At 30.5% G+C, this 26987-nt stretch overlaps 3 protein-coding genes across 14 annotated transcripts; 2 read left to right on the forward strand and 1 right to left on the reverse strand.

The window, feature by feature from the left end:
- The first annotated feature begins 3443 nt into the window (after positions 1-3443).
- Positions 3444-13508, forward strand: LOC125077491 (cilia- and flagella-associated protein 57). Its single transcript, XM_047689443.1, has 22 exons — positions 3444-3543; positions 3963-4112; positions 4882-5161; positions 5243-5359; positions 5871-6028; positions 6230-6342; positions 6539-6644; positions 6719-6860; positions 7043-7247; positions 7323-7540; positions 7614-7762; positions 7998-8412; positions 8489-8629; positions 8700-8840; positions 9063-9206; positions 9282-9513; positions 9595-9788; positions 10454-10550; positions 10886-11055; positions 11468-11647; positions 12602-12796; positions 13389-13508. The coding sequence occupies exons 1-22, from the start codon at positions 3479-3481 to the stop codon at positions 13506-13508; spliced, it is 3732 nt and encodes a 1243-aa protein (XP_047545399.1). The 5' UTR covers positions 3444-3478.
- A 379-nt stretch (positions 13509-13887) lies between these two features.
- On the reverse strand, positions 13888-16823 carry LOC125066448 (probable very-long-chain enoyl-CoA reductase art-1). The gene is made up of 5 exons (XM_047674523.1): positions 16557-16823; positions 16129-16484; positions 15760-15976; positions 15274-15466; positions 13888-14362 (listed from the first exon to the last, which is right to left on the reverse strand). The coding sequence occupies exons 1-5, from the start codon at positions 16560-16562 to the stop codon at positions 14235-14237; spliced, it is 900 nt and encodes a 299-aa protein (XP_047530479.1). The 5' UTR covers positions 16563-16823; the 3' UTR covers positions 13888-14234.
- Positions 16824-18431: 1608 nt separating this feature from the next.
- Positions 18432-26983, forward strand: LOC125066361 (heat shock factor protein). Of its 12 annotated transcripts, none has more exons than XM_047674460.1 (11): positions 18432-18721; positions 19424-19882; positions 19967-20167; positions 20311-20509; positions 20894-21383; positions 21493-21558; positions 22210-22315; positions 22815-22862; positions 23228-23303; positions 24067-24144; positions 25121-26983. In XM_047674460.1, the coding sequence occupies exons 1-11, from the start codon at positions 18617-18619 to the stop codon at positions 25297-25299; spliced, it is 2007 nt and encodes a 668-aa protein (XP_047530416.1). In that variant the 5' UTR covers positions 18432-18616; the 3' UTR covers positions 25300-26983. The 12 variants fall into 12 exon arrangements, 10 of the variants coding, with proteins under 10 accessions (XP_047530416.1, XP_047530393.1, XP_047530377.1 ...); XM_047674421.1 differs by having other exon boundaries at positions 18435-18721; positions 20780-21383; positions 25121-26458; XR_007119667.1 differs by lacking the exon at positions 24067-24144 and adding an exon at positions 23652-23794 and having other exon boundaries at positions 18436-18721; positions 20780-21383; positions 25121-25259.
- Positions 26984-26987: the final 4 nt, after the last annotated feature.

The following is a 26987-nucleotide window of genomic DNA, read 5'->3' on the forward strand; positions in this document are numbered from 1 at the left end:
TTAATATAAGAAGCAAGAAAAATCTGATATATACGCTTAAAGAGTTTATATTATAAACATAGTCGAAACAAACGATTACAAGTAACCTAATTTCTAAAATTCCATCGCATGACACGCTATATCGATCCATTCGCGTAACTACTATAGAAAACTCAATGACCTTTGTGTTATGTCCTAATACGTTTCTGAGTTTTATATCTTGATTATTTTGTACATGTAAATCGACAATAATCTTTGTGGTACTTTTAAGAATCGCCTGAACGTCTTCGTATAAAAACGCCTTAGTCATCGCCTTCTTTTGTTCGTTCAATTTATTTACGTACACACATTATATTGTTTCAAAACTTTGAATAATATGATTAGTATTAGAAAATAATTATACATAAGGGGTAATTTTATCAAGTTACGTATAAAGGGTATGTTCGGATTGATTTTCTGGTTGGTCTAGTGGCTAGTTTTTCGAATATTTCTCACACAAAATTCAGCTTCGTAATAATATTTCCTGCGCTAATCTCTAATGATATTGGGTTATCGTTGCCGAAATCGGTCAGGAGTTTATTTGGGACATTTAACTAAACTTAAAGACAATCTTTGGTGATTCTATAAGATGATATTTGGATTTGAAATATAAAATTATGCAGGTAACTAAGAATTTAGTTAATGAATACAACATAGTATTGCTTGCTGATGACACTATCTTATTTTTAGCGCTTCCTCTGAAAAAAACACAAAGCTTCGTTTGAAAAAAAAAATTGGAAACCAAGGAATCTTTTAAATTTCCCCCACATACAAATGATTTAAACTATTGTATGGTTCATAATTACGATTAGGAAGTTGGTGCTTTGTTCTAGTATGCCCTGTAGTTCTATTATAACAGAATATAATTTTGTAGGTATTAACGGCTTGAACGTGCCTTTTTATTATACTTAAACTAAATTTCAAATGAATTTCTATAAAATTTCAGTTTTGTTAATGTTTCGGTTTCTCCCAAATGTCAACAAAAGATGATTCTGGCTTTAAAATATTTGGACAAAAATATTGGAATCAAAAACAAAATAGATATAAGTGTACATAAAGTATATTAAAATGAAAAATAATTTCGAAAATAAATAATAGGGGGCAGTGACCTTGTTCTAACTAAAGTCTTCAAACAGGCGACAATTTATTGAAGATCTTTTGTGCTCTCCTCTGACGAAGCATTGTTGTGGAACAGGATAGGATCAATTGCATTGTGACATCAATTGCACTTCGTATCGCCAATTCATTGACTCGGCCACTTATTAATGGATGTTATCATTACTTATGCTGTGTAATGAAATAGAGTCTTCATATTTGTTCATCCTTGTTTATATAAAGTACCTTCTCCTCCCGAGTCTATATTAATTAGTTAATTTGAGTTTTATATCATGATATTATTTTAAATAATATAGAAGCAAATGTAACATATATATACTACAAACTAATTATACAAAAGGAACCAAGTCAAGCGATCTACCTGCCCTATCTGTACTACTTGTACTTTTGTTATTTAAGTATCTTGTAATACTTCTAAAATAAATCGCACAAGTTCCAAAGAATAGACGGCCACGTTTTGTAAAGAAAACCCTCTACATTTTTATTGTCATATGACAAATAATTTGAACTTAAGTAACCTCTTAAATATAAGTAATAGATAAAAACGAAATAAGTCATTAAGGTGTTTCACAAAGTGAAGGCTTTGTTGTGACTCATCGGTCCTCGATCCCTCTTTTCGGGGGGCGGCACGGGATCGATCTTGGAAATTGCCTAGACCGACAGATTTTTCTTCTTTTAACGAATTGTTGATTAATATTTTGTCTAGAAAAAACCATAATAAAAATTGACCTTGTAATTTTTTATCATACAAGATATTTACATTTATTAGGTGCTCTATAATATTCGCTTCGTATATCTTCTCTATGATATCATCATAAATGGAAGTGTGTGCCATATCAAAAATACGTAACGCCCGATCAATCAAATGTGGATTTTATATATCTAAATTCTTCTAGTTACAAATGGTACCTATTTTAAGAAAGACTAGCTGATCTCATTTGGTAGACATAATATCTATGACGTGAGTTGAGTGAACTTTAGTAATATTCAAGAGCATTGACGAACTTGAGTAGTAATAAAATTATTATAATGTATTAATAAATATTCTTGTTCATTAAGGCGATATTGGTGAAATCCATTCTCAGAACGTACATTGTCATTCATATTTCGTTAGTGATGCAACAATTTGTTTTAGTATTAGCGAGTCCTAGTATCTAACTGATGGCTCACATGCTTTGATGGCCTGTCATATATAAGTTCGTAAATAAAAGTATTCAACGATTTTTGTAAAAATAGAAAGCCGTCAGAACTAGGAAAGTTAGGACTCTGAAAATATGCTACAAATAAGTTCTAGACAAATTTGAAATCAACAATAGATGTTTATACATTCATATTCTCATATTACAAAGCTGCGCAAATAAAGTGTTTGAAACCAGGACAACTAAATTATGCCGAAGCCTAGATTAAACACGTGAAATGAGTATAAAAGTACTAATTGTATCTACGATACTTGGTTTCGATCCTCGATATTTATAACTTGTTAAATACTTCTTGTGTTCAATGTGGAATTTCGTCGTTTCCATTTTAAAATAATACTATATTTTTCTGCACAAAAAATTTGGTAACTAATGTATACCAAATAATGTATGTTTTATAATACAGCATTACGTCTCCGCTCCGAACTTTTTAAAACCTAATTATTTATCATTATAAATCTAAATTTAGCAAAGAACTAAAATATTTAAGTAATTATAATTAAATTGATATGTTTACCGTTGATTCATTATTGTAAAAAGACGTTTTTTATGTAATGTCCCGTGTATATGACGGAGGAAACAGCAAGTTACTTCGGAATTGCAAAGAGGATGCTCTACTAAAGATGACATTGAGCACCAATCAGGTAGAGTGGAGATAAATGGCGTTTCAAGTCTAAGCGTTGCGCATTTTTTAACTTACAATAGTATAATTTTCAATCGAATAAAATAAAGAAAATATTTGCTTCTACTGCTTATAAATTTGAGTTAAAAATTACTTTAAAAACCGTTTTTAAAAAAATACCAATTATATTCTTTGAGTAATTGATTCATTTACTAGTTTCGACCCGCGTCTTGGCTCGTGTCTACCCCATTAGCAGGTGTTAGTTACTTACTAGCTTCTGATTTCCTCTATTACAAATAGATTTTCTACCTATTAGGCGGTATGTTTTTGCCCTACTTATTTTAAGATTTTATACAAAAATGGAACATCAAATTGACTTGAATCGAATCTGCCGTGTCAAACATTTAACAGTTACCATAGCAACGATAAACAATATAATGTTTCTAAAGCGAGTATTGATGAAGCTGTCTATAATTTGAAAGTGATTTCACTTCTTTATACAAGTTTACCTTAAAACTGTAACATCATGGGAACTAACACTCCTCCTAATATTTCTGCACGAATATTTTACGGATTAAGAACCGACATTCAGTAAGTAAATGCATGCAAAATTAGCAATAATTTATCCTATAGGTACCTAAATAGTATTAAACTATTGTCGCCGTCATTTAATCATGTAAATAAAGACAGTAGGTACAGTAGAAGCTTATATTAAACAAAACAAGTTATAGCCGACATTTGGTGAAGCAATTTTTGTACAATACATCTTAGATAGGTTTATTAAATAAAAATGGAACGTTTTTACCGTGTAAAGTATAGATTTAGTTAAGTAAACATAATAAGTCACAAACTACGTCCCAGCTCCATCATTAGATTAGTTATGGGACAAAATTATTGTATCATAAAATCGAATCAATATAATTCAAATCACGTAATTATTTATACAAAGATGTATAGCTATAGCTTGTTTAAGCTATTTATGTTGATAAATAATGGAATTTAATCTATAGGTACAATGCTCACTATATGACAGATTCGGAGATTATCTACCCCGCAGGCGGTGTAATTGTGATTCACAATCACATTCAGAAAAAACAAAAGTTTATTCGACTTCAAGACAAGCACAAACCAATTAAATCTATAGTGTTAGCACCTAACAGGTAATTACACTAATTATACTCTTCTTTTGTTACTGTTTTTTCCTTAAACCGTTACAATGAGCAAGGAAAACGTAGATTATTATTCATATTGAAATTGTACTTTTTGTCTTAATTTAAAATAGTACCATACCACACAAAACCTACACTTAAAAATAATGTTACTGCTGTGCTTAGAACTAAGCTCCTCTTAAGAAGGTTTCAGGATTTATATTCTACAACGCTGCAACTGAGTTGACCGTTGATACGATTCGTACTTGCTCAGTAAAGTCGAAGTCAACGCGCTAGAAACTAGACTTTGTCGTTTTTATAACGTATAAAAACGACAAAGTCTAGTCCAACACAGCTACTTAGATTTAAACCTTTGACCCTCGGCTAAATACTATCGCTAACAATTTATTATACAAGTTTGAAGGGGAACGAGCCAGAGTGATAACTGGCACAAAGGACGAAAATCTTTCTTCCCAATCACAATGACGTATTGGCTATGTAAGGAATGGATAGTATTTCTTACAGTTCTAATGTGTATCGGACGTTATGACCACTTACCATCACGTGTCTTATTTGCCTATCCACCTACCTATTTTACAAATAGCTATTTATATATAATTGCAAAAAAAAAAAACAAGATAAAATAGTATATTAATATTTTAATAGAGTGTTATTCACAGCATAAGTTTAGAAATGTTTTGTTTTAAAATTCAAGCGCGAACTTCTAAAAATCTACAGAATCGCGAACGGTTAAATCATCATACAATAACATAATTTTCAGACGTTGGTTGGCTTTGAATGAAATCTCTGAAGAGGGTCAAAAGCCAATAATAACAATATATGATCTTACCACTTACAAGAGACGTAAAATACTTACCGTTCCTTTCGAAAATTCAACGGCTCGTGAGTTCGCATGTATCCAATTCACATACGACTCGAAATATTTAGTGGCAATCACTGGCGAACCGGACTGGTATCTGTATTATTATAACTGGGACAAGGGAAAAGTTGAGAGTCATGCCAAAGCTCAAAATCCTAGCGGCCAGGGAATCGTCGAGAGCGTAAGATTTATAGCTTTGTATTCGTACATTTTGCCCGCATAAAGATGATATTTGTGTGCTATTTTTAAACTGTGTTATTAGGTACAATGTAATCCGTCCGACGCAACGCTTGTGGTTATAACAGGGCCATATACTTTTCGTATAATGAATGTTTCTGAAACTGTATGGCGTCAATGGGGCTGGTGTAAAGCTGAAAATGTGAGTATACATAATATTTAATAATGGGAATAAAACAGTAGAAAGGTAGAAGCTGAAAATGGGTCGATAATTTGTAGTAACTTACCTAGTTTCTTAATTGTTACGTTTATTTTATTATTCTGTGTTTAAATTAAAGCATATATCAGTAAGCATATATCAGTAAGGGTGGTTAATTCTTAAGGGAAGGAAGTGACTTTATTTAAGATATTGTGGTAAATTAAATGTTTTGTAATGTATAATAAATACTACGACGAATTATTCTCACAAAAAAATCTATTTATCAATATAAGATCACTGCGGAATGAGTCAAAAATTATTTGTAACATGTACGAGCAATCCGTTGGCTCATGTCCGTAAGGAAACAGTAAAAATTGTAAAAGCTTATACAAGCTTTCTACAATTGATTTATTCAATCATTTTTAATCAAATTTTTTAAGGAACACAAAAAAATATATTCATATAATTTAAAAATATACAGTGTTTATAATATACGTTTAACGCTTTCTTATAGATTAACATTACCAGTTGTATGTGGTTAACATCTGATCGCATTATGTTCGGAACGGATAACGGAACCATTATGGTAGTAGAAAACGGCGATTTGCGTCAAAATTGTATATTTCGGGCCGCTGATGTTACAGAAATGTCACTAAAGAAAATCGAAGCAGAGTAAGTATTCAAAATAAATAAATAAAATAAGCCTCTGTAGCTGTTTAGCTTTGAGTTTTAAATATATACAGTTTACAATCTCGCGAGATAGATTACAATCTAATGGTATATGGAATACGGTGATAGTTATAAGATATGTATATTAAGATAGCTCCATAACTTCCTATGAACACAGTGTCTTTAAAATTATATCTACTAAAGGTCAGGTGAAGGTGAAAAATCAAGTTCAACCAGTGCTGAAGGTGCTGCAAGTGAGACAGGGATAGTCGAAACTGAAAACTACCCCGTCACGTGTTTGATAAACTTTTCTAAAGGTAAACTTTTATTGTTTATGTGATAGAAGATAGTGTTTTTATGATGATGATAAATGATGTTACGTGGATTTTGCCTGTAGTTACACCAGCTTAACTTTACTTCATTCTTCTTTTTCATTTTCTTTGTTCACCGTTTTAAGCAATTTAAAGTATCGTGAGTATCTTTGACGAATTTGGTGTTTATTTTTGTTGATAGGATTCGCTTATGCATGTGGACAAGGCTATGTACATATGTTTGAGAAGGAGACTCCACATAATTGGCGTAAAAGGAATTTATTTCGAATCTCGAAAAAATCGTACAAGTGAGTTTTGTATGTAACTGAAAAAATAATTTAGTAAAATTGTGTTTATATAATTATTTGATGTTATCTTGTAGGCACACCCGAGAACACCCATTGTGGTCACCACTCGATGCTATTCAGCACATAACAATAGATCCTAATCAAGAAACACTTCTTATTACAACTCTCAGGAAACAACTGTACTACGTCAAATTGTTTGGACAACACATGCTTCAGGTATTTAACAACAACGGCTATTACAAAACACTATTAATTTAAGAGGTATTTTAAAATTACAGTATTTATTTGAAAAAAACAACCTAACTATGATTATAGTTATGTGGTATATTATTAATGACTCGTACATCTATTGCTTTTAATTTCTTATTATTATAAATTCTTTGCTTTTGTATTTCTAGAACCCAGAAATAGCATTTACAGAATTAGGTCCAGCGATGCATTATGGTCGAATAAATTCCCTATCGATGTGCGCTTGGAAACCAATATTCATGACGTCTGGTGAACAGGACAAGAGCATACGAATATGGAACTACATGACAGATGACGTGGAATTAATTAAATTGTATCAAGAAGAGATACATTGTGTTTCTTTACATCCTACTGGTGATATCAAAAGCCTTATCTAGTCAATTAATTTAATTTATAAATATTGACACTTATTAACTTGTATCTCTATAGGGCTTTTTGCTATAGTGGGATTCTCAGATAAGTTGCGATTCATGGTGGTTCTAATAGATGATTTTGAAGTTATGCGAGAATTTCCAATTCGTAATTGTAAACGTGCACAATTTAGCACAAATGGCCATCTTTTCGCAGCCGTTAATGGTCAAGTTATACAAGTGTTTTCATCCGTTTCTTTTCAAAATGTTTTTAATTTGAAAGGGCATAATGGAAAGGTAATGTAATCTACAATAAACTGCATTAGGTCTTTACTAGGAAATGATGGTGTAACCTTTGAGTCTTTTTCAGATTACAAGTTTGGCATGGTCTGCTCAAGATTTGACTTTAGTATCATGTGGCTCAGAAGGAGCTGTATACGAATGGAATATGTCTTCAGGACAACGAGTTGGTGAAGTTATACTTAAAACCAACCAATTTAATGCATGTGCAGTAAATAGGTACAATAGTTATAAAAGCTTTTCATAAAATAATCTTTTAAATGTTTGTTTATATTATTCAGTGTGTCACATCAAAGAAACGAGAATGCCACTCTGTTTGCGCATACACACTCGATCACTATAATATCTCATGCGCAGTTAGCAAGTTTCCGTTCTGAATGATCGCTGTAGCCGGAATCGGTCAGTAGGACATCGTCCGTTCATTTTTTCAAGATTATTTTCGTTTACTTTTTAGCAATGGAAAAACTACATACGGCGTCGGAAGCGATGGAGAAATTAAAGAAATTGGATCGAACACAATCCGTAGAAATTTAGGGTTAATTGGATGCGCTTTAGATACCATCTTACTGTCACGTTCCGATTTAATGTTGTTCATAACTGGTGGTGAAGGTGGTGTCACTGCCGTACAACTACCACTATTAGATAAAGCTATTTTTAATGAATTTCATATGCACAATAAAAAAGTAACTGGCATCGCTTTATCGTATGATGACCAAACTTTAGTGTCAGTGTCTGACGACTCTTCTATCTGTTTATGGAGACTGACTAATGCTGACGGACGAGCTATAGCTCTTGATAAAGATTTTGCATATTCTAAAGAGATTTTAATAAGTAAGAAAGACTTACAAGAAAAAATCAATAGCATAAACGTTAGTATATTCAAATACAATTGTTCTAAATATGTAGCTGAATTCATGTAGCTCATTTAAATATTTATTGTTTTAGCTACTGAGTACAAGAATGAGTGAACTGGAAACTGAACATACTTATCAGCTGCGTCAGGCCGAAGCTGCTCAAGCCGAGAAATTAAAAGAAGTACATGAAGGATATTGTGCGGCTATTGAAGAACTCAAAGAAAAAAATGAGGTATTGCTGATTGCCTTTATTCAAAATAGTTATAAATATTTAAGCTAATATAATATTTTATGCACTGTAGCAAATGGAAAACGAACACACTCATGAAATTGGAATGATACAACAAGACATAGCAAAATTGCGATCAGGCCATGAGAGAACCCTTCAAGCCTTAGAAGCTGATTTTAATATAAGACTCATAAGTGAATATGATCGATATCAGGTAAATTTTGAACGATTTAGTAAATACATTTTATATAAAGCTCATATTTATAACTACCATATAATTGGTAAGGAAATTGTCTTAGAATATTATTATAGCTTTATTTATTCTGTATGAAACGCAATTTATTTCTGTCAAGCTATTTTAGTTTTAAATAGTTCGTTCGTTATGACTTTGTTTTTGGAATAGATTACACCCATATAAACAATAACACATTTATAGAGCCTTGAAGATAAAACAGCACGCATGAGAAAAGATTATGAACAACGATTAGAAGATCTAGCAGAAAGTAAGCGACTAGCTCTGAGGCAAATAAATGATATGTTTGAAGCGAGATTAGAAGAGAAAGACCTAGTTCTACAAGAGGTTAGATATGCTCATGTTTAATTCAAAGTAATGATATTATTAATAGTTATTATACACAAAATATTTATAACTTAGTTACAAGAACAAGCTGACATGGAAAAGAGAGAACATGAAACAATAAAAACATCTATTGAGGAAGATGCTGATCGCGAAATAATCGAAATAAGAACTGCCTATGAAGTGCAACTAAAGGAAGAAAAGGATGCCAACGTAAGATTAAAAGGAGAAACCGGGCTGATGAAGAAAAAACTTATATCTGCTAACAAAGAAATCGATGAATTCAAGCACCAAGTATCTCAACTTAAGGGTGATCATTCTTACCTAAGCATTGTACATACTATCTAAGGTGTTGTTATACATTATTTTAATGATAGCAATAATTTTATAGCTGAACATAAACAGTTCCAAAAAGTGATATCTACACTTGAGCGGGACGTAGCAGATTTGAAAAAAGAAATATCGGAAAGAGATGGCACTATTCAAGATAAAGAGAAGAGAATATATGAATTGAAGAGAAAAAAACAGGAATTGGAGAAATATAAATTCGTGTTGAATTTCAAGATAACCGAATTGAAAAATCAGGTATTTAATTTCTTTGTATTATTTAAAACCAAGAATTGAGTATTGGTTACATTAGAGTATGTATTTCTAAAAATCACGTTGATACTTTTTACATCACATACGGGTTCGTTATGTACCTACTTTTTATCATGATCTAAATATTTAAGTCATGGCTACTTATATTGTTTAATGCCTATTTGTACTGTTGAAATTATCTCCAGTAATTAATACAATAATATGTCAGAGTATTTTTTACCGAGACGCAAATGGACGGACTGGTGGTAAGTGGTCACCTATACACTGTAAGAATTTTGACTGTGTAATACTGAACTGACACATTACAGCAGTACCTACAGATTTTGATATTGCATCATTGATATTTGAGTATTATTCGATTCGATGGTAGTTCGCCAAAGTTCCTAGCTTAGCTCTTAGGTCGAATCAGTGAACAATTAAGGTATCTTAATTTTCATTTCGGCTATGCATTAGATTGCACCTAAGGAAAATACAATACGAGAATTAAAAGTTCAAATAGATGACATGGAAAATGAAGAACTTAAACTATTGAACACTAAACATGATCTGGGTATGATTTCGCTTTGAAAGCTTACGGGTAGACTTAGTTTAGAAACCCTATTCGTCAAAAAGTTACAGCTGGTTTAATTATTCGATCGTTTTGACCGCAGATAGAGCCATTAGAACGCGATATTAAAATGAAAAAGATACGTATTCTAGAGCTGGAAGTATCTTTAGAAACACTTCTAAAGCAAAAAGATTTTCGCGGTAATCAAATTAATATTCAGTTGTAATTTTTTAAATTAATCACATTGTAGTTGATTTACTGCACTTATTTTATTTATATAATATAATTGAAAGTAGTAGTAGTAGAAGTAGCTTTCTCCTCAAAGGGAGAGGAGGCCTTAGCCCAACAGTGGGACATTTACAGGTATATAATGTTATTGTATAGATCTTTGCGTAACAGTCCACCCATATTTGCACACTAACTATGCACTAAAACACATCTAGTTTGCTAATTTTTGAAGAAATAATTGTAATCTATTAGTTTTATAATTTAAAAATAAATATTTGTTGGTTTATTTTTATAATATCCATTTCAGAACTAAAGATCAGTCAGTTAAACGAGAAGTTGACATCAGCGAAAAAGGATTTCCTGAACGAAGCTAATAGAAATTTAACTCTAAAGAATACTTTAAAGAAAATTAAAATCGATCTTCATAACATGACAGCGAATTTTCAAGATCCGACTCAGTTGAAGCTTAGCGTTAAGGTGAGATTGTTAATTGTATTGTATTACTTTAATAGCAATTATAATTATGAAAATAGTTAAAGTTGTCTTTAACAAAAAATACTCTTTACAACAAAGTAAATGCAATATAATTTAAAAAACCAACAGTTCACGACTTATAATATTTTTTATCTATAATACATATTTTTAATATTTTTTAAATTATATAACAATAATTTGGAGACAAAGAATATCAATAGGTTCAAATTCTATTTATCATTCATATCTTCTTAGGAACCAGTTATTTCTTTATATTATAAAATTAGAATAATTGGAACATTCTCAACAACAACAATTTATTTATGTCATATTACGTTGGAATTATTTTGATCTATTAGTAACTTAAATTACATATTAACTTCTTTTTACCTATGCTTGAGTACTTGTAACACAGGCACTCTTTCAAAAATATGTCGAGGACATAGATTTCGTACGAAGTCGCATCGCAGAGGACGAAGCTATAAGAGAATTCAACAGACAACGCGATCACCTCGAGAAGCAGGTGGCCGCGCTCAAAATGCAGCTGTCCAAGTCTTTGGATGGATCGAAAAGCGATATTAGAAAGATCATGGATGTACGTACTTGGAACATTATAGTATATGGATACTTAAATATGGATTTTACTTCAGCTTGAGTAGGAACCACTCGTCACATATTCTGACGCCACAAAGCAATGAGTATAGTTGTGTTCCGGTTGGAACGACAAGTGTTTAGTGTAACTAAATGCACAAGGGACTTACCATCTTAGTTGCGAAGGTTGGAACCACTGTTCAATAACTTTACTATAAAATAATAAAGTTATTGAACAGTGGAATTCCCTGAGTAACATTGCAGCTTCCTCATAGGCAGTCACAATTATAGTGTTTATAAATAAATAAATATTGGACAACATCACATACATTACTCTGATCCCAATGTAAGTAGCTAAAGCACTTGTGTTATGGAAATCAGAAGTAATGACGGTACCACAAACACCCAGACCCAAGACAACATAGAAAACTAATGAACTTTTTTTACATCGACTCGGCCGGGAATCGAACCCGGGACCTCAGAGTGGCGTACCCATGAAAACCGGTGTACACACTGCTCGACCACGGAGGTCGTCAAATTTATACATTTATTGTTTCCTTTTTCAAATTAAGATTAAATCCTGTTAGTAGTGCCACACATTTCGGCGATGCAATAAGCATTGGCAATTTCTTTGGCAGCGAATTAATTTATAGAATTTAAGATTGAAAATGCGTCGAACGCACTTCAACCATTTCTTTATTGCTACATGAACCACAACTTCAGACAATTTGTCTTACTCTACTATTACTACTATTATCTTCTGAAAACATAGTGAATTTTAACAATCGCACCGTGGTGGAATAAGCCCCAAACCAAGAGCATGATGCCATTGCCAGCAGTAACACGCTTACAGGCTGTCATTTTAACATAATATTTAAAAAAGAGTTAATAACACTGAATAAATTTGTCTCCGATCCACTAACAATAGTATCTAATTTTATTTACGAAATTTTTATAGGAAAACTGCACATTATTATCAGAAATAAACAATCTGCGCACTGAACTTAAGTCCACGAGGACAAAATGCTTTCAAATGGAATCGATTCTTGGCCTCTCGGCGCGGTACATTCCGCCCACCGCGGCGCGCGCGAAGCTCAAGCACGTCACTGAAGACCGACAACATCTTGATGAAAAGTATAAACAGAAAATTGAGGTACAAATTTGTTCATACAGAATATGTCTAGCTAATACTAATAGCTCAGACGGTACAAACTTTAATCCAAAGCGATAGATATAAAATAATGTTTTTAAATAAAAACAATTTATTCAAGCGTTCCAGATCTTCCTCCAATATAATGAAATAATACTTTTAAGAAACTGAGATCATGATTTAAAATTTAATCTAAAATCTCACTGTAATGTTATTTTGATTTAAATCAATGCTAAAATTTTCATAAAAAAACTATAAAGGAGTTTATATTGTCCCAGTAAAAATACATTTTGATATATAAAAATCCTAATTTATTTTATACAAAAAAGAGTAAAAAGTGAAAGGCGAATGTAAGTAATGAAAATTACTCTCGGAAACATAATTGTAATATTGCACGGTTTTAAAATAAATAACCTTGCAAAGGTCATATGTTTCGAACCTTGTAATTTTATAGCCCTTCCAATGTATTAACATCTACATAATTGTAATAGTAAGTTTATGTAACATTTCAAAAACCCTCTACACGCCTATATCTATAATCAAGTCACTAAGAAGAAATTGAGCGAGGTAATTACTTAAAAACAATATCTTTCAGGAAAGAGAAGAAATAATAGTTGCTCTTAAAGAAGAAAACGAACGTCTTCTCAGCAAGGCTCGTTGTGTCGATGAAAAACAAAGCGGAGATAAAGAACATGATTATGAAAAAGCAGAATAGTTGTAATAAATGTTGTTTTAAATATAATGGATTTTATTTTAAGACCAATGTTTTTCCTTTAATGGAAACAAACACTATATAAAATATAAGCAAATAATTGATTCTTATATTTAAAAAATAACTTTGTCATGGTGTCTTGTATAAATTTATTTCTGAATGTTGCGTTGTTAACACAATTAACTATTGTCTTAAATATTCAATTTTAAGCATCCAAATATGTATGCAAATTTAAAATTATACTTTATAATTCTGTTGGAGATATTTTCCTCATAACATTTTGTAATAAATCCTTAACATTTATTTAAAATAAATATAAATCTTTAATGGTAATTAGTTAACTATGTTTACTTATAGAACAGAATATAAATAAAAGTACCGGTTTAAAAAAGAATTTATAAATGCCTTTATTTTACTTAAAATAATAAATTATGATGTACACTAGAACATCTGAACAAAATTTTAACTTGAAATATTACAAATGAATTAAGCAGTTATCCATTCTAACAAAAACAAAACAAGCTAACATAATATATTAAAGCTATAATTTTAATAATAAAATTCCGTCACCTCCCAAGAAGACCGAAATAATTTCTGATTACTAATATTAAAATTCCCATTGCAGCCCCAAGATCATATGATCATTTGAAAAGAACATTTCATCTATATTTCAACTCATGTAGTAAATACTAATACACTAATCGTGTAACCCATTACATAACATACATCTTAGAGAATGAATGGCAAAATAGCTTTACGACCTTTAGGGTAGTCAGGGAATTCCTTCTTGTAGTTTCTATGCTTGCCGAGGGCCCATACTGACATCTGATATAATCCAACCACGGCAAATATTCCAGCTGTAAAATATAACATAACATTTGTAAGCATAAGTTTTATACTATAATTTTTTATATATGATATAATGCATTTACACATAATATTATCAATTAACTAATATAGCATAATTAGTAAATTACATTACTGTTGAGAATTTTAATTGTTTGAGACCAAATTGTTCAAACACACAAGTATCAGATTCATAGAACATAAAATTAATTATGCATTAAAAATTGTACAAAATTGTATCTGTCATTGTATTAAAAAAAACTACATTCATTAGTGAATGTAATTTAATATTTTATTAAGGAAACAAGGACTGAAACCGGTCAAACAGTTTGTTCTCATTGACCTAAATAACAAATTTAAACAGTTAAGTAACAAAGTCTACATATTATGTATAAAATTATGTTCCACCCAAGGCAATATAGATAGTCAACAAGCTATGGTTAAGGTAGCTTTTAATTTATAAATACAAATAATTCCAATTTAATAGCTCTTGGACTAATTAGAATATTATAAATGATGTATATTTAACCATACCAAAGGTCAAGATAAGGCCAGGAATCAAAAGTTGTTACTTGTTCATATAGAATAGAGTACAAAATGTTTTATAATTAATTTAAAGTAAGTCTAAGCGTGCATTGTCTAGTACGTACATAAAGTAAAGAAGTTTATGATTAATTAAAAAAGGTCTGTTTTATCAATTTTGATTTTAAGTAATGTAAAATAACTCTTATCTGATTACTGTTTTATATATAAAATAAATGAAATAAAGTAGAATATAATCTTGATGAGAGTTATAATTATAAGGGAATCAGGTTTTATTATCTCTTTTAGTCATTCTCTTTTAATTCACAGATAACTAATTAGGTAGATAGTATTGGTTGCAAAATGATATAATTCTGTATTAATAAAATGTCGAACTCACCAGGTGCACATTTTGTCATGATGGTAAAGAAGAGCCATGACCCAAATTCATAAGTGTAATTTGGACAGGACACATAATTGAAGAGTATAGAGAAAGGATTTCCATCAGGTTTCGGAATTCGTCTCACTTTTGTGCCTGGTGGACGAAGGTTCTTCAAAAGAATGTGAATACTCAGATTACCCAGCTCACAAATCTGTAATGTAGTTACTTCATTATGTTTACTTATGCAACATTATTTACAGTTATTATAAAACTATATATATTATTTTATGTTTTTTCCTACACTTACATACTTTTATATTGTTTACCTTGTGACCTTGTTAAGATAAACATAAATTTTAAACATTATTAAACCTCAAGGTAAGCCACAAAAAGCTGGATAATTAAAGTTTACATATATATTTTTTTCATTTAGATTTGCAAAAACCGTTTACTACATATTACAATTTAGTCATTTATTTTATTAAACTCAGGATGTAAACTTACTGTAAATCCAGCTAAGCCGACATAAACACATGTATTGCATGGAGCAGTGAACAGAGGGTGGTTGATGTGATATGCAATGTATAGAGTAAACAACCAGTAATATGAACAATTCTTGAATAAGTTCCGAAGAGGCATTGTGCCATGAGAGAATCGATGAACAAACAATGTTTCAAGTATGCGTTTACCATAGTGAACTGACCAACAAATTGCTGCAATTCTGAAAACATTAATATCATTAAATACTAAGTAAACAATTTAATATGTTGTTGTTCATAGTATTTTGTTATTATTTATTGATATGTAATCATTTCAAAGTTAATAGGGAAAACAAGTTAAATATGTTATTAATATAGTTTATAAATAACATACGTGGCCACACTGCCTGGTGCAGAGTCAGTTTCATAAAGCAGCCAGGGTCTCTGGTATACCCACAAATATACAAATAATGGACCAGCGTACTCCGCTAAGAATACATTCTTCCAAGATACTTGTGGTCCGAGATCTTGTAAATATAATTTCACATTACTGTCTATATTTAAAGATTTCAGAGTGGCTTCATCTTTAAGCGATCGCCCTTTAGCCTCTAATTTTATTGATTGTCTTTCAGGATATAATGACTTTTTTACGCTTTTATGAATTGTTTCTTTTACATCCTTAATAGTAGCGTCTTCGTTTACATGTATTTTACCCAACGATTTTAAGCCGGATACGCTTACGACTTCAATCTAAAAAAAAAAATAGAAAATAAAAAAATGAAATACAAAAATATATTTTTTTTAATAAATGTTATTACATACCTCCATACTTGCGTAGTCTTATGTACTCAATCAATATTGAGCGAGTACCTACTATTTTAACTGTGGATAATGCGGTAACCCTTCCCTTCGTTCAATTTCAATGTCACCGGGCGCTTCAATTGTAAATTCGAACAAATAAAGGCAAAGGTCACGGATATAAAATTAAAATTTCTCGCCACGCCACTAACTCGACGTTTTATAATTCCAAATTCCAATTACCTACTTATTACCTACTTTAAAGTTTAGTTTGCCGGTACTGATTTTTTTCCATTACCCTAAAAGAGCATAGATTAAACAAACAAGTATCAAAGAGAAACAGAATAAAATATGCTCTAGAGGTTAATAAATTAATTTCCCTAAATCGAATTTCTGTTTTGTAAGTCCATCAAAGTTATTATATATTATGTAATAAGAAATGGGCCTCTTCTTCTTATTATTTTTTATATTCCAAAAACGAGGGTATTCGACCAAAACAAATATAAATTTGTCTTCATTTTTATTTATTAACTTTACTAACAAAACAAATAATTTTCAAATAAAGGTGGTTTGTTTTCACTAAATTTTAACAAAAAAATATATATATATGGGATTAAATAAATATATAAAACATGTAATAAATTAAATAAGAAATTTATATCACTTATTAAATAAATATATCGAATGCATCTTTAAAATTGAAAAAGTTCTATTATATTGGTACTAGTGCTGGGTCATTTCAGATTTTACGTAAAACGAAACGAACCGGTTTTTTACATTTACAAAACAGTTCTTCGAACTGGTTATAAAAAAAACCGGTTTGTTTTCATAGGTTCGATTTACGATACTTTACTGAAATAATGTATATTCAACACTGGAGTCATATTATATAATTTTGAAAATAGACTTCGACTTTATAATTTATTTGGATTAATTCTACGTCACGCACTTATTTGCATTTAAAAAAACAGAAAGTTAAGAAATATTTTTAAATTATTTGTAATTTCAACTATTACGGCTGAGGATTACCCGATTATAAGCAGTTAATACTAAATCTGTAATAAAAAAATAATAAGCGTATAAGGAGCCTACGAAAACTTTTTTTTTTGTTTCGTAATTTTTTAATTCTTCTACAACCAAATTTGAATTTGTATTTCTGTTGGAATAAGATTCAAATCCAAAGTAGTTCTTTATAACTGGTTTAATATTCATACAATAATAGTCCTTACGGCGATCAAAATAAAGTGCTTAGTCAGTTACGCGTGATCGGAACCGGTTCGCGCAGCGGTACCAAGAAACAGGTTTTTCGATGTAGTCTATTCTTCTACAACCAAATTTGTATTGTATTTCTATAGAAATAAGATTCATTGTAGCATATTCGTTACTTCAAATCCAAAGTAGTTCTTTATAACTGGTTTAATATTCATACAATAATAGTCCTTACGGCGATCAAAATAAAGTGCTTAGTCAGTTACGCGTGATCGGAACCGGTTCGCGCAGCGGTACCAAGAAACAGGTTTTTCGATGTAGTCTTTTCTTCTACAACCAAATTTGTATTGTATTTCTATAGAAATAAGATTCATTGTAGCATATTCGTTACTTCAAATCCAAAGTAGTTCTTTATAACTGGTTTAATATTCATACAATAATAGTCCTTACGGTTATCAAAATAGAGTGTTTAGTCAGTTACACGTGAAAGGAACCGGTTCGCGAAGCAGTACCAAAACGACGGCCGCCGGTGCCGAGTGTCGTCTCGTTCGTTTTAAATCCAGAAACAGTTCGTTCGTTCTTTTTAAAGTAACTAGTTCTTAAAACCGTTTCTGAAAAAAACTCCCAGCACTAATTGGTACATCAATATGATATGTAGTTGTGTGTGTGCAATGTTGCGTAAAATTGGTAAATGTTGTCAATGTTTCTTTTTCTTTTTGCAGTGTATGTGTACTATCCTATAATGTCTATATGTGTTAGTAAGTTAAATGGCGATTCGTGAATAGATACGTATTTTCACAAAATACCATTTTGAATAAGATTTAAAGACGTTTATACAAAATTGTGCGGTTTGTTCAGAAGTTGGATTGTAAAATATGCGTTCCGTTGTGGAAATTGGGGCTAGTGTCCCAGCTTTTTTGGGAAAATTATGGAAATTGGTTAATGATTCAGAGACCAATCATTTGATTTCATGGAGTCCTGTAAGTGTTTATTTGTGAATTTGAAGACTTATTGTAGCACTTAGAGTAGAATATAATAATTAGAATATGTTTCTGCTATACTATTGTATATTATATAGTAAGAAAGTCGCTAAAGACAACCTGTAACATAGGACGCAGCTGACAGATCGTCATTGAATATTCCATTTAATAAATAAATAGATACATGTCACGTTTTGTACCATGCTTACCTTTTTACTGGAGCTACTTCGTACTTACTAAATGTACTTTCACTGTTTAATACATGTTTATGAACTGTGTAATATGTAAAGATAACCATGTACCGATTGTTTTCATATTTTTATAAACAGCAGGTACTTTTCCACTATATGTCATAATATTTTTTTTTGTTTTTGTTTCTATATTAAAGCACTTTATAGCCATAAGTTATTTGGAATTATTGAAATATATTAACATAGGTATTTCTTATCTCTCTTTATTTAAAAGTATTATAATAATTGACAAAAATATTAATTAAAATCATTTGATTGATTTTTGTATGTGATTAGTGAGTTAATTTGATAATTTGTTATTAGGATGTTCATACTGCATCCTCAAGGGTTTTTGTATGTTGTACTATATTATAATAATTTAAATTTACTTTAAAACTAAATTACATTAGTCGCTAATATAACTTTGTTTTTATTTTTGTCACAACTACATTATATAAATATTATTTTATAGGGTGGGAAAACATTTGTGATAAAAAATCAAGCAGACTTTGCTCGAGAATTATTACCACTATATTACAAACACAACAATATGGCAAGCTTTATTCGACAGTTAAATATGTACGGATTTCATAAAATAACATCTGTAGAAAATGGTGGGCTACGATATGAAAAGGATGAAATTGAATTTTCTCATCCATGCTTTATGAGAGGACATGCTTATCTTTTAGAGCATATTAAGAGAAAAATTGCCAATCCTAAATCAATAGTTGCTAGTAATGAAAGTGGTGAAAAAATTCTTCTAAAGCCAGAGTTAATGAACAAAGTACTAGCAGATGTAAAACAAATGAAAGGTAAACAAGAGAGTCTCGATGCAAAGTTCAGTGCAATGAAACAGGAAAATGAAGCATTATGGAGAGAAGTAGCAATTCTGAGACAGAAACATATCAAACAACAGCAAATTGTAAACAATGTAAGGCCTTTTCTTTGGTTAATTTACTTTTAAAATGATCAATTAGATAAAATACTGTGTTTATGGATGATATATTGTTTCCAGTTAATACAATTCCTGATGTCCCTTGTGCAACCTACTAGGGCTCCTAATTCAAGCAGTAACAATGTTGGTGTAAAGAGGCCTTATCAATTAATGATAAATAGTGCAGCTCACAATTCTACATCAGATGGTTCATACCCAAATAGATTAAAAACTATGAAACTCGACAAAGATGTTTTGGATGATCTAAATGAAGACAATATGGTTTGTTTGATTTCTAAATAGTTAATATAGATTTTATGTTTTATAATTTTGATTATATTATGTCTAAATTAATATACTCTATCTAATAGAAAACAATTTAATTATTTGTTATATACTGACTATTAAAATAACTCTGCTTTTAGGAGGATGGTCCAACTATTCATGAACTAGCTCATGATGATATTGTACAAAATGATGCTTCACAAGATTCATTAGATCCTGCTGGATTTGTGTCTGTGGACTTGGCTAATCCGATTATTTCCAATACTCACAATAATACTGACCCCACAACATCAACTCAGTACCATGTAACAATGGAAGACGGAGAGGATACTGAATCTGGTATGTTTTATTTATATTTATATTTTACATTGCTTTTGCTATTTAAAGCTGAGGTGCATGCAAAAGCTTTATATGCAAATTTATTTTATAAAATATATTAATTTAAAAACATTTTCTATATGAATTTATTTCAAGAGTGAGTTAAATATTTATGTGATATTCATCCATCAAAAGAGAAAAAAAATTGTAATAAATACTATGTAAATAATGTTTAACATAAGAGCTTGTTTATTGATATCATTATAATTTAATATATTCCAATGTTCCTAGATCGTACAAGATTAGCATTTCCCATAATACATACAAATGGCTTCTTAAGGATACCTGATTCTACACCAATAGTTACATCACCTTCCCCTACAATGGCATCTACATCTCCAATAGGTCAGCCAGCTATGGAGCAGGTGCTTAATAATGTGATTGCAGCATCGGCAAGTACATCTAAATCCAAGATGAGGAGTACAAGTAACAAAAATACATCTACAAACAATAAAAGCCTCCTGTCACCCAGTAATTTTAATGCAATGAATCCATCAGCCGATTTTAAGCTTCCAGCTGAGATATTTGCAAGTGATGATTCCGTGAGTGACACTGGTGTTGCTGTAGCAGAAGATATAAGCACACTTCAAGATTCTATCCTTGCTGATCAAGGTGTCTCCACATCTAAAGATAAAATGCTTGGAGGGATCAATATAAAGTTGGAGAAACCGTCTGAATATGTCAAGACCGGAAAGAAGTCTAAAAAATCAAAGGACAATATGAATACATGCAGTTTAAATCTAGCAGATATCAAGACTGAACTTCAGGATGATTTTGATTGGAATAACATGACATTAGCTACTGTCAACAATAACACAAATAGGTTACAGACAATGTAAGTAAAACTTTTATTTGAAAACCTCATTAGACTTCTTTATCTAGCCAGGGTACAAAACATTGTACATTCTAATGAAAGTTGATTTAAATGTTATTTTGGTGTTCAGGTATAGAAGAGATAACAGTCAAAATAGAGAAGAATATTCTTCTCACTTTGGATCACACTCAAACAAGTATGTAACAAATGATAAATATTCTGAATAAATATTTGCTCCAGTGCCTTACTATTAATATTTATTGAAAATTGTCCTTTTTGTGACGATATTGTTACCTCTGCATAGCAAAATTTGTTGTTGTTTCTGGCTAATTTTTATATTGTGTCATTTCAATACCCATCTTTAATGGACTGCTGCTTTTGAATTAAAAAATATGATAGTGGCCTATAAATTTCTCTATACTGAGCAAAATGCATTCCTCTCAAGTCGAATATTTGGACCTTGTTGCACCATTGATCATGCAGCAGAATATCCATATCATCTGACACATCTGGGCTTACTCATGATGTTTTCTTTCATGATCCAGCATAAGATGTATTATAAACACAAGCACATGACAATTTACCGGTGCTTAGCGAGTGTCCAAACTGCAATCTTCAGTGAAGATGCATTTGTTGTAGACACCGGGCAATCTCAGTTTATTTTATAAAATGAATATTTAAAATAAATAAAACCAACTGGACTACAAAGTATTCAAAGATTAATACAATCATGTTAATATAATTTCATTTCAACAGTACTTAAATAAATAGAATTTATGATTGATTAAATTTAATAAATCTGACTCGTTTCATGTGCATTAAATAAGGAATGTATATATTATTTCAGGAATGACATTGATGATCATTTAGATACGATGCAAACAGACTTGGACTCCTTGCGAGAGCTGCTCCGAGGTGACACCTACTCCTTGGACACCAACACATTATTAGGGGTGAGCATATTTAAAAAAAATTAAATAAAAAAATATACCAATATGTACGAAGGATTGCGTAAAGAATGTGTAGGTTTGGCGCGTATAATTTAAAGTACCTAGTTAAGCTAGTATCAGGTCACACACACTAGCGCACGTCAAGTAAACAGTGACGTTTATCGCGGTTAGGTTGGTACCCGTGTTGAAGTCACGTTGCAAGCAACGTGTTGAGAGCGCGTGTCGGGCCTCGCGCGGCCGCTCGTCGGTCGCATAACGAGCCCACGGCCGGCTACGTAATAACGGGCCTGCGCTCTGCCGTATTATAGTAATAATATGCTTATCAACACTCACAGCAATCGCAGAGCCATCGATTTTTGTTTACACAATAATTGCTTGGATTAAATATTTTATAAACCGATTCTTTAATTTTTATTTCGTACGGTACAATATATTATTATTATTGATTTATAAATTATAGAATGTTGTACAATATAAAATTAAACTTCTGTATTGTCCTCAGATTGATGAAAGCGTAGGACCTACAGGTTCTCACCGTACAAAACCAAATGTAATAAATATGTTTAATAAGAGAAATATTAAGTACTTTTAAGATGTTTGCAAGAGATTTTTTCACATTTTAACCGCATTCCAGATTAAAAAAATTATATGAATATCAGAATTTTTCCTCATAAAATACGAGCCAGTCAAAATTATTTAGTATTTAATATAATGAGTTGCCATCATTATATTTAAAAAAAAAAACCACAAACATTCTAAATTTATTTTTTCGTATTTTATTAACCAGTTCTTGAATATATAACAATTGCATAATTGCGTATATGAACGTGTCGCTTTCATATTCATCAAATGCTTTTATTTATGTGCATTATTGAATGACAAACATAACGTAAGATAAATCGTTTTGTGTTACAGCTTTTCGGATCTGATGATCCCTTCTATGGGCTATCTTACAATACATCGGACGACCGGACTAAAACTTGCAACAATGGTAAGTTAAAGTAATAGATTAAAATAAAATATGGCATGCCACGGGAACTTTTTTAAACAAAATGACAAGAGAGGAGTTCTATGCGGCAACGAGTTAATGCGGTAATTACTTAATATTCTCTTATATCCTAAACATTAATATAAATATAACGAACATATTTGTATTTTAATAATCTATGTATTTATTATCAAAACTCGTATACTTCGTTATATTGTATGAACAATATTTCAGTAGTAAAAGGATCCTCGAAAATAAACGTGATTTCGTCCAGAGCATCGAAAAGCCATCTTCTATTGTAACATGAAACGATATGTCAACAGATTTTTTTTACATTTATGTTAATTGTAGATACAACAAAACAGTATCCGATGATTGATTTTGATTGGCTGATCGGTAGCAGCGATACAACGCCAGCAAAGTAACCCGTACCTACCACATCTTCAAATACGGGAAGCTGACCGGTGCATTCCAATTTGATGTTGGATATTTTGGTAATGGGAGATTATAGTTGGGGGGGTTACGATCGACTATAAATGTTAGGATAAACGATGTCGTAATAGATCTGAATTTAAATGAATCTTGAATTTTAATTCTCTGTGTTCAAGAGAGAAATCTGTTACGTCATCAGTACCATAAATTAGAATTAAGGTCATTTACCTCAATAAGAAAAAAAATAATATATTAAGGATAATTTATACATTGTTCTATGAAATGATACCGGTATCTGTTATATGAAATGTATTTGTTTTATTGTTAATTAAAGCAAAGAAGCTGAAAGGTGATATTTCAAATGTAAGCAGTGACGACACTCGCGCGATGAGCCCGTTCACTGAGGACGATGGTACTAATTATATTATTAAAATATGTCGTATTGGTCATAGATATTATATGCACGGTTACAGTAGATTCAGCTTAATATTCTGTATTGTTTTTATTATCGCTTGTGTTAGCTATTTGAGTAAATTTATTTAGATGGTGTCGTTTAAATTGTAGACTAATTATTTTAAGTTTAGTAGTTTTTATTGTATTTGCGTTGCCGCTACCGTTTTATAGAAGACGTCTGCTTACATCCCTCTTTTGGTTTTACATACAAATACATCTGTGAAACATTAGTGAATAAGTTTTTTTTTAAATAATATATATTGTACATAAGCGAGAAATTAGTAATTAGGATACAGGACTATGTAATATCAGATATAGTGACAAATAAATTGTCGTATTTTCGTCGTCGTTCGTTGGATTATTTATATTTTTTTTTATCGTTTTAAAATTAGTAATCCAAATATTTTAAATGCAATTGCAAGTTTTGTTACTGGATTATGTAAAGTTTGTCGGTTATTCCGTTCTTACATGGTCAAATTATTTTAATAAGTTACAATGAGAAACCGTTTTGGAATTAAGTTAATATTTAAAAAATAACATTTTCAAAATATGTATGAAAACGTTTACTTTATGGTGTGCTAAGAAAATTAGCACACTATAAGAATAGATATATTCAATATTTTTGTTTTGCATGGAGTCACATTAGTATCTTATTTGCTTGTATTCATAGTAGTAATAATTAAACGTCTAATTACTTCAATATTAAGATAAGAATATAAAATATTATTGGACTAACAAGGGTGTTTCTGTATGGATTATTATTGGAGCATTTATTTACTTCGATTTTTTTAAATATATTGAATATTTATAAGTACTTAAAAAAATAATTTTATGTAGATATTTTTATGTTAATTGACTACACATATATAATTTGTTAAAGTGGGCGCCTTTGTTGTCAATTTAATGTAATTTTTTTTTTCTTGGGTAACTTTCAGCTGAGGGGAGTCAGCTAATATCGTATACAGGAAATATTCCAGACTTTGAGGATATTAATATGCCTGATTTGGAAGGCGAGAATTCTCAGGAGCCCTGTTTGTCTCCGAGCCCGAGCAATACGACACTCAACACGCCTCAAGTGCAAGTTCGATCTCCACTCTTCACTCTAAGACCATGAGAGAAATCTAAAGAAGAAATAGCTATTCATTGTTTAAATATACCTATCGTTATTCTCTCAAGAAACTTACTACCTAAAAGTAACTATAAAAAAAAATTCGTTTAATAATAGAATAAGTCCTGCTTTTTACTAAGACTTAGTATTGCCATTTATATAAACTATTTAGTTGTAATCGAGGCAACACTCAGCTATTATTAACGTAACATCATAGGCTTTAAATTACGAAGATCAAGGAAGACATGTTTGACTGATTTCCTTTTTTTTTTGAGAGATAAGAGTATAAAATGAACATCTTATTTAATTTGAGTCGAGTAATGTATGGACTACATTATTTGTAATTTTTAATAATCTTGAAAATGACGCATTAATAAAATATGCTTTATTAAAATGACATAGTTCAATTTAGTAAGCAATAGTTTGAAATTATAAAAAAAACAATGCTAATAATGTCATACTAGAACGCGAAGTTCAGCATTTAATACTTTCAGTTTAGACATACACTATCTGTGTAAAAAGTATCACACTACTTTTCAATGATGACACAGTGTGCGTTTAAACAATTCAATTCGTTCCATTACAAATAAAATAATTAAAAGCATATAAGTTCAAATATATAGATTTAACTTATAAATGTTCGCCCCGCTTGGTGCCTTAACAGATGAGTATTTGATATTTTTGTACGGTGTAACTGAAAACTCATGACAGTTTGTAACGAGCAGACATGTCATATTTTAAGTATATAACTGAAATATATACAATTACAGAACAAATTATATTTTACATAAGCTGATATTTGTAAGTTTGGTTACAAGTAACTAAGATAATTATTACCAATTACCTTACCGTATTAATGTTGAACATGAGAATTATTCTACTATTTCACATCACAAAAAATACCATTGTAAATTTAAAATAGTATTTTAAGTGTTTGTACATCATTATTGTATTTCATAAGAACTACTGTTTGTTTTCAACATTGTGTAAGTTAAGGGAGGCATTGATGGAACTATCCTTATCTTGATATTATATTGTTATTACATATTGTACATAGTATATAGTGTTTAAATGTATTATATCATATTTTAGTTCATAGTACTGTGTTAATAAATTTGTTGGTATTACCTAATTTTATGCCACAAATCAAAAAAAAATTGTCTCATTTATGTTTTGAGTTTTTTTTTTTAGGAAAATAATGTAAAATATTGATTATTGGTTTGGCTTTTGAAATTATTAAGATTGCAATGCAGTTATTTTATTAATTTTTTTAAAATTATCTCAACTCATTTGTATCTGAAATATCTGTATTTGTTGTAAATATATCTTTTATACTTTATTGAATGTATTTGTTCTGATTCATATTAAAAAAATAATAACATGTAATGCAACATGATAGTTTACCATTTTTTTTTAATCTGTTCTCAATGATTATGATTCTGTAGTTACTTTCTTTTACAAAACTGGTAAACAACAACCTAAAAAAAAAACTGACTTACAATGATTTTGGCTTTATACCTATAACCTACCTGTACCTTACTGTTGAGATGTATAATGTTTTACTAACTGTTGCGTTATTTGTAAATTATTAACAGAACTGACAGATTTATTAAACATATATTTTAAAAGCTTAATTTCATAATTAAGTATGTAAGATGTATATACATTTGTATTTTAATTATAAATAAAAACAC

Source organism: Vanessa atalanta, chromosome 1 (genome assembly GCF_905147765.1).
Source record: "Vanessa atalanta chromosome 1, ilVanAtal1.2, whole genome shotgun sequence".
Taxonomy (NCBI): domain Eukaryota; kingdom Metazoa; phylum Arthropoda; class Insecta; order Lepidoptera; family Nymphalidae; genus Vanessa; species Vanessa atalanta.

Bases quoted from the DNA above. Each gene is read 5' to 3' on its own strand.
- LOC125077491 (XM_047689443.1), top strand. From the start codon at position 3,479: ATGGGAACTAACACTCCTCCTAATATTTCTGCACGAATATTTTACGGA. The intron at 6,343-6,538 runs GTAAACTTTTAT...TTTTGTTGATAG, and splicing joins TTTGATAAACTTTTCTAAAG to GATTCGCTTATGCATGTGGA. The intron at 6,645-6,718 runs GTGAGTTTTGTA...GTTATCTTGTAG, and splicing joins ATCTCGAAAAAATCGTACAA to GCACACCCGAGAACACCCAT.
- LOC125066448 (XM_047674523.1), bottom strand. The intron at 15,977-16,128 runs GTATGTTATTTA...TAATGTTTTCAG, and splicing joins GCACCAGGCAGTGTGGCCAC to AATTGCAGCAATTTGTTGGT. The intron at 14,363-15,273 runs GTGAGTTCGACA...TATATTTTACAG, and splicing joins CATGACAAAATGTGCACCTG to CTGGAATATTTGCCGTGGTT.
- LOC125066361 (XM_047674421.1), top strand. From the start codon at position 18,617: ATGCGTTCCGTTGTGGAAATTGGGGCTAGTGTCCCAGCTTTTTTGGGA. The intron at 22,316-22,814 runs GTGAGCATATTT...TATTGTCCTCAG, and splicing joins ACACCAACACATTATTAGGG to ATTGATGAAAGCGTAGGACC. The intron at 22,863-23,227 runs GTAATAAATATG...TTTGTGTTACAG, and splicing joins CTCACCGTACAAAACCAAAT to CTTTTCGGATCTGATGATCC.